Source organism: Serinus canaria, chromosome 4 (assembly GCF_022539315.1).
Source record: "Serinus canaria isolate serCan28SL12 chromosome 4, serCan2020, whole genome shotgun sequence".
In the NCBI taxonomy this organism is placed as follows: domain Eukaryota; kingdom Metazoa; phylum Chordata; class Aves; order Passeriformes; family Fringillidae; genus Serinus; species Serinus canaria.
Genome location: NC_066317.1, coordinates 62,184,647 through 62,192,697, shown reverse-complemented (window position 1 = coordinate 62,192,697; position 8,051 = coordinate 62,184,647). Strand labels below are relative to the sequence as shown.

At 41.0% G+C, this 8,051-nt stretch overlaps 1 protein-coding gene across 2 annotated transcripts in view; it reads left to right on the top strand.

Moving 5' to 3' along the window:
- The first annotated feature begins 82 nt into the window (after window positions 1-82).
- Window positions 83-8,051, top strand: part of GRK4 (G protein-coupled receptor kinase 4) — a 38,805-nt gene continuing 30,836 nt past the window's right edge. Inside the window, exon 1 of one of the 2 annotated variants that reach the window (XM_009099093.4) lies at window positions 83-352. In XM_009099093.4, the coding sequence (XP_009097341.2) occupies window positions 301-352 (52 nt within the window). In that variant the 5' untranslated portion in view covers window positions 83-300. The remainder of the gene's footprint in view (window positions 353-8,051) is intronic. The other variant, XR_007777395.1, reaches the window with a different exon arrangement.

The window sequence follows — 8,051 nt, the reverse complement described above, 5'->3', positions numbered from 1 at the left end:
AGTCCAGGTAACTGTGAGTGGGTGGAAGCGTAGGGGCGGTGCTGCCTGCGGCGGGCGGAGGAGCCATGGCCGGGGCGGGAGGGCGCTGCCTGCTCTCCGTCTCCGCCCTCGGGGAGGGGGAGCGCGGTGCCGGGGCGAGCAGCGGGTGATGGGGAAGAGGCGAGCGCAGTGCTGAGGTCCTCTGGGGCCGGATGAGCCGAGGCTTGGCGCCGCGGCGGTGGCGGGGCTGGAGGAGGGGGCGAAGGAGGTTGTAGGGGCGGCCCCCGCTCCGGCTGCCCTGAGGGGAAGGAGCCCCCGACCATGGAAATCGAGAACATCGTGGCCAACACGGTGCTGCTGAAAGCCCGGGAGGGTGAGAACCGCGGGGCGAGGCGAAGAAGGAGGAGAAGCGGGAGTTCGAGGCGGGGCGGGCTGAGGACGTATGTTGGGGGAGGAAAAGGGTCTGAGGTGAGGGGTAAAGGGGCCCGCGAGGAGGGGGAGAGGAAGTGATGGAGGAGAAGAGGCTGGGAGGGAGGAGAGGCTGCCGGGCAGGGGGTCTGGGCGGGGGGGGGACCCCTCGAGGTGGCGGCGGGAGCCCTCCCGGGGCGGGCAGTGAGTCCCGGGCAGTGCCCTGAGGCACCTGCCCTGCTCCTCCCGCGGGATCTGTTTGGAGTTACCGGCTTGTGGCTTTGCTTCTGAAAAAACACCCCTTCCTCCTTCCCCCTTGATTCTAATAGTGTTTTTGCCGGATGTTTTAAAAAGGTCGTTAATCTGTAAGTTCTCAGTTTGTTTATAAATATAAATGCTTATGGACATAAACGATAAAGTGACATAAATCTTCTCTGAAAAAAACTTGCACTCCATCTTGCTGAAATTCCTGCCTGTGAAAAACGTAGCTGTTGAATGTAACCTGTACTTTGCAGTCGACTATTTTGTATTATCCTAACACAAAAGTGTTTCCCATTAGATTAACACTTACGGTTTGACTCCCCAGGACACCTTGAGCTGCAGATTCCTCCCCCCAGCTAACAAACGTTTTGGGTAGACAATTAGTTTTAGTACAGCACGTGGCTGCTGTTTAAAAAAAACATCCTGAACTAAGATTGTCCTGCTGCTTTTTCTTGTATATAACTGTCCATTAAATGGCCACTCGAATGTCTCCCTAGATTACCAGTGCACTTTCTGCAGATTATATTTTTCAACTTTGAAATGTGCATATTCTTTTTGGAATGGCTCCTGCTTGTCTTAATTGTGTTGAGAAGTCCCATTAGTTAAGCTGGAGCTGTTTAAAGTGAGTAAGAGCAGCAGAATCTGCCTCTGTATGTTTTGCAAGTTTCTCCAACTCTAAATGGGTTTGGCACTTACGCCATATGTGTATCCAGTTAAATTTGCCTTAAGCAGCAAGAGAGGAAAATCAGCTTTTTGACTTTGAAGTGGGGTTTAAAAAACAGAACAGTGATCACAATTTTGGGCCATTTTCCAACCTTAGCTGAAGAGACCACCTCAAACTAGAGGACATGTTTTGGCTGGTTTCACTGATGGTAACATGTCTGTGGTGGTGCTGTCTGAATTTGGAATTTGCATTGAAGTGATCTGAGAAATGAAGGGAAAGTGGAATCTGGCTCAAAACTTTACTGTGCCCAAACCCTCACCACAAAGAGCGGAGTGGTAATCTGCAGAGGCTTTTAAGTGGATGCTTAATGTCAGGCTGCCTCTTTAGTTAAGGTTTCACTATGTTTAAAATAAATTATAGTGGTAGAACTGACCAAACAAGGTATTTTAATGAACTAAATGAAAGTCTGAGAGCTGCTGATGTGAAGATCAGTTCTACCTGATGTGAAACTCAAAAAAGTAATGGCAATAATCTGTTGCTCTCTTTGTGCCTTCAATTGGCCTGGGCTCTGTTGTGTAAGCATGCACAATAAAGGTGAATTCTGGCTTTGAAACTGTAGAACTCCATTGATCAATTGGTAGAAGGTATTTTACCTTTTCAGGTCTCAACCCCTGTGCATGGGGTACTTTTTATGTCACATTTTTCAAAACCCTCCTTGAAATGAAAGTATTTTCTATCTGTTGGATACTCTGGCTGGTCTGGGAATGTCTGGTTTACTCCATCTGTCAAGACCATTCCATAAAATCCCTGTCCCAGCTCTGTTCTTATGTGCTTTCCTTCCATTGCAAGGCTATGGGATTTGTGAAGTTAGTGTGTGAGGTAGATGTTTTAATACATTCTTTGCTAAAAGGGGCCTCACAACTGGGACAGAAGAGCAGACTTTCAAATTACTTTCCTTCCCACATTTGTATTATCACACTCTATAGTATATGGAGAGGTGGGATAGCATGGAAAAGTGCAGAATTATTTCTTGTGGAAGAAAGTAAAATCCAAAGCTAATGTACAATAGCAGCTTCACTTATTTTCATGGATAGGCTTTAGCCATGTCAGTAATCCTTCTCCTCAGTGTAGGTGAGAGAAGGTGTTCACCTGGATAACAAATCAGTTGTACAAGCAAATAAAACAACATGTAAATTACTGTGCTCTTATTCTTTGTTTGTGGTACATGTCAAAAGAAATCAGTGAGGCTTAATTATGGCATGGGTGAATCTAACTTGAGACTGTTTTCTGATGAAGATGAGAGTAGTAAAAGGTTGGACCCTTGAATACATCTTACAAAGTCTTTTAACCCCAAAGATATGTCATTTTCATTTTGTAAATATAGAAACAATAAAAGATGTGTACCTGTCCACTTCTGATGAAAGAGTTTGACAGGTGCCTAATGGGAATTTAGAAATTCCCAATAAATAACACCAAATCTTACCTGAGCACATAAACTGGATTTGTACACATAATTTCCTCTAATTTTAGGCACTCTAATACTTCTGGTTGTGAATGCTGATAGGATGTGAATATCATTTGGGTTTTATATTTGTAGGTGTGCAGAATCAACACACCTTGAAGAGCAAGGTTCATGTCTTAAATCTGATTTGATACATCGAAAGTAAATTTGATCTATGTTATTAGAGAGCAAGGAACTCAGATAAATTGAATCTCTTCTTGTTACTTTCTTCTCTTATACAATAAAAAGTAAAGTGCTCTTGCTCTCTGTTTCTAGGCTATCTACCTGCTCACTCAGTCTTACTGTTGGCTTATTTCATTAGAGGTGTGAATCTTCTAATTCAATTTGTGTGAGGGCAACATCTGTTTATAGGAGTTTACTAATTCCATTTTGCAGGTCATACAAAACCCCAGCTTCCCCCCAGCCTCAAAAGTTTAAATTTTGTCTCTAAGAGGATGTTCATAGCTTTTAATAAAACACCATTTAATAGAAGCCTGTCTCTTTTCATTAAGGACTTGTAATGTGTCTGTAGCAACTGCAACATTTCTTTATGATAAAAAGGGAAGCCATCAGGATTCCTTAGCCTCTTTTAAAGCCATTTGATAAATAATCAAATGCCAGTTCTTTGTACATGTGGGTGTTACTGATAACATAATATATGATTCTTAAATGTACCTAAAACTAGAAGATGCTGTGATGGCACAAAGTATCCTTTGGTACTCCATGGATGAAAGATTTAGGTGTTGGGAGCTGTACTGCAAGTTTTTCTTTCCTTGTCCAATTTCAGTTGACCTGCTTCTGCCAAAAGCTGGCCTGTCTCTGGAGGGGTTTACCTTCAGACAAAAACTGCAGTGCAAAATGTTTTGGGATTCCCTGTACCAGTTGCCTGAGGGTTAAGTGGCCCTCTGTGTCAATCCTGCTCTTTCCTCTTGTTATACATTTCTCTTTGAGAGAAGCATGTATGTGGGAAAAAAAAGGGGAAAACTTCCTCTTAAGGTGAACCCAATGGTGGAACAAGCACAGGTGACTCAGTAGAAAAACAAGAGATTATAAAGCAAACTCAAAGTTGAGCTTATGAGTGCTGAAGTGCAGGAACTGAGGTACAAAACCACATAAATATAAAGTGATAGTGATGTATGAACTGAGATTGCAAGTTTTCACACCAGGTAGTCCATGTTCTCCTTTCTCAGATTTGTGTGAAAGAGTAGTGTACAACAATATGTTTTCTAGTTATGTACAAGAACAGAGAAATTAACACATTCATTTTTTCCCAGCAGAAAAATACTTGAAATTAGTTTCACTTGAAGGACATTGAAGAATTTGTCCCATAAATGGAGAGAAATAATAAATATAAACAAGGTTATTCTGAAAAACAAGAGTTCCACCCCCAATTTTTATTTTATGTTCACGTTTCTCTTTATATTTTCTGTTTTTATTTCAGTCATGCTCAGTAAATCCTTTGAGTATATATAAGCCCCGAATTCATTTCAGCATCCCACACGTAGTCTGTGATGTTGGGAAGGAAAGAAATGAATCCCTGTATGTTTTGAACTGCTTAGGAGTCTTTCTTTTTTCATTGCCTAAAGTAATAGTCTTGAAAAAATAGACCCAAAGGGTAGATGCATCATTCCTTTGAAGTCAGTTGCAGTTTACCCCAGGTGAGGATTTATGCCAAGAGTATATTTTAAACATACCTGGTCCATTTGCATCCACTTTAAAATTCATTTATATTGCTGTGGCAGGAGCAGTTTGGGAATAAGAATTGGGTCTGTGTTAGGCATAGAATATCCTCTGATACTATAATTGATTTTGGCTAAATTAAGGTCATGCCTCAAATAACTTTCCCCCCAGCTCTTGGTTGTATGGTTCTAGCCTGTGGTTGCAGAATGGGTGAGGCAGTTGCCAGCTGGATCCATGAACCAGTCTAGGGTATGTGGGTTTTTGAGGTGGTTTCTTTCCTTATGTTGCTGGGTGTTTTGGGTTTGGGGTTTTCTTCCCAAAGTTGGTTTTCATATGAATCAGTAAGCTCCTGCAGATTTGATAATTGCTAGGTGCAGTCCAAGGATGGATTTAGAAGGAAGGAACCTTTCAGAAGCAGAATGTGATCACAGTGTGGCTTGTATGAATCCTGTAAGATACTTGTTTCAGAATAATTACCTTAATGATGTATTCTTCACAGAAAATGAGCAGTCCACTCAAGTAGTGAGTTTTATCTGTCTGGGCTTGAAAGCAATTGAAATAATTCTGGAAGCAAAATAAATCCTACTTTTGCTTGCAATATAAGGTAATATTTCAGTATAGTGTTGATGATACAAGGAAGATGTCCTATTTTGTGTGTGTTAGGAACATAATTCTATGGAGATTGCTCAGATCAGTTGGCTATTGAACTGAACTACATTCTTTAATTATTTTGGGGGTCGGACAAGTGGGAAAGCAAGGCACACTCATACCCAGAAAGTCCACCAGCAGCAAATACAAATTTTAACATGAGAGTGCTGAGAGTTTTTGTAGTTGCCTTCAATTGTTGTCAGTTCTTCCCTCGTTTGCCTCCTGTGTTCTATTGCACTCTTATTGCATTGTGCTTTAAATTGCTGTAAACTCATTGTGGCAGGAAACATGTCTTCCTGTGTTTGTACAGAATTATGCACAGTGCCTGCCTTTTTGTCCTTTATTTAATGAACTGTAAGGAGAATGCATGTGGGCAAGTTGGAATCTTAAATAATTACATTTACTAAATAAACACAACACGAGAGGTCTAGTAATTGATACATGCTGCTGCTTTGCTTACTTCAAATGTGGCAATTACAATAGAGGTTTCGCAATCACCTTAAAGGAATTTAATTTCTGTAATATCTGTTGCACTCTTAGTGTACTATCATGCTAAAAAATTCCTTGTTTGTTGACTGTAAAATTGCAGTGTTCGGGTGTTTTTTTCCCCTTGTAAACCCTGTTCATTGGCTGGTTAGAGACATCTCGAAATGTATACAGAGATGTTACAATGTTTCACTGCAAGAACAGATGAATAAATGTTAAGATCAGTTACATTTACTTGAGTTGATCCCAGCTTTCCATTGCACACCTAATTGGTGAAGTGCAGAGGCTGTGCAGAGGGTGTGCTCTGGCATTCCTACATGTGCACATGATCACTGGAGCTGCATAGAGAGCCCATGTGAAGAACCAGTTGTTCGAGTGGTGTTAGCTGTGGGAACAATAAATGATTGTGCACATAAACAAACGGCACAAATGTTCACGGAGAGAACTGGGCTTTTGACTGCCTGCTGTGTTACTGCCTTGACAGTCAGATGAGCCAGAGCACTCGAGTATTACCTTGCTGGAGTCCAGCTCCATGTACTTGAGTCCAGGAATGTGAGGACTATTATCTTATAAATGCTGTAACGATCTGTAATCTATAGATATCTTTTGTTTATTTATTGTACTACTTGCATTCTTGCTTCTGTTGGTGTTTAGAAGTACCTTGGCCTTTCTAATGCTGGTGAGTTAGGTGCTAACCTTCTGCCAAAACCTGAATTTTCAGCCAGGTGATTCTGAGACATTTACTGAGAACCGGCCAGATTATATTTATCTTATGTCTGGGGGGGAAACAAAAACAACAACAAAAAAACCCAACAAAAACCCTCTTTGTCCATAGAAAAACATTGCCACTCTCTTTAATGTAGTTGTTAAGCTGTGACCCTGTGACCAGGCTTGATTTGATACAAGCTTGTATTTTGTCATAATACAACTTGATAGAAGTTGTATTCTGACCTGCAGAATGGAGAAGGCTGTTGTGAACCCCCACAGCAGTATCTTATGAGCTGTCTCTAGAAGTGGAAGCATGACAGCCTTCCTCAGGTGATGGTGATGGTATGTGTGAGCTTGTCTTCTAGTTTGAACTTGGTGCTGTTCTAGTGTTATGGTCTGATCTGAGGAGCTGAGGTATTAATTCCACACTGGTTTTTGTCTTGAAGGTGGATCTTGCCCAATAAGGGCATAAAAGCAAAATTTGTTACTCAATGAGTAGTGTTTATAAATGCCTGTATAGCATAAGGTCATAGTTAAACAGGAATGTTTTGCTTTATTTTTTTTTTAGCGAAAGGTTTTAATCCATATTGTGAGTGGTTTGAAGAAAACTGTGTCTGGAACTAGGAGAAGATTTGAATTCATGTGAGTTTTAAATCTATTAGGAAACTTGCCTCTGCTGTGGGAAAGACATATTTTAAGGCAGTGTATGTACCCAGCTTATTTTCATGTGTCTCAGTGTAGATGATGTAGAGTTCCTGCATCAGTTGTTTTGTATTTTTCCTTGAACCGATTGATTTGATTTATATACTAAAGGCGTGCTGTAGGTTGTCATCTTGTTGCAGTCTTAGGCTTTTAGAGTTTATCTGGGTGTGGTCTAGTATGAATTTCTCAGCTGGTATCTGACAATCTGGTTTGTGGAATCAGTTTTGCAAGAATGAAGTTGTAGCAATCGTGCACCCCAGTGCTACAGAGCTGTGTGTGTCTCAGCCTCAGATACATGGTGCTTGCCCTGCACAGGCAGGAGAGCTGGGGCACAAAAAAATCTGTGCCAGAATCTCAGTGCCAGTGAAGAAGGATTCTGCATGACAGAATCCAAATTCATTGTCTCAAGAAAAACTGATTTAGTGATGTTCAGTGAACACTGTGCTCACTGAAATGAGAGTCAGTCTGCAGATTAGGTCTGCAAGGAACATCTCTGTGGCTCTGAGAAGTGCATCTGAGGACTCGAAACATATTCTTATTTCTTGACATAGGTTGTGGCCACAGTAGTTTCATATTTTGCAACTAGTTCTGGTTTTAGTGATGAATAAGCCAACTGCATTGCCTTACATACATTTTTAAATATTTCTCTGAAGATTAAAAAAAAAGTTCAAATAAAACATCTAAACATTTTGCCCATACCATATTCTAGTGCATTGATCTAACTGAATTAAGTATGTATGTTTTTAAGAAGCAAAAATGGGTAAAGAGTTAAGTGTTGAAATAGTAACTCTGAAAAGTAATTTGGGGAGAAGGAAAAGGTAAGGTTCTTGTGTACCTGAAAATGTAATTGAAGTCTCTCCTCACTGTAATGGTGTATTGCTGCACCCACCCTGCTCTTTGTACAAGATGAGTTTGCTTCAAGCTGGACATTGCTTTTATTCCTTCTGAAAGAGGCAAAAATCAGTAGTTCATCTGAGACACAGAGGTCAACCAGAAAGCACCTTAACTTAATGG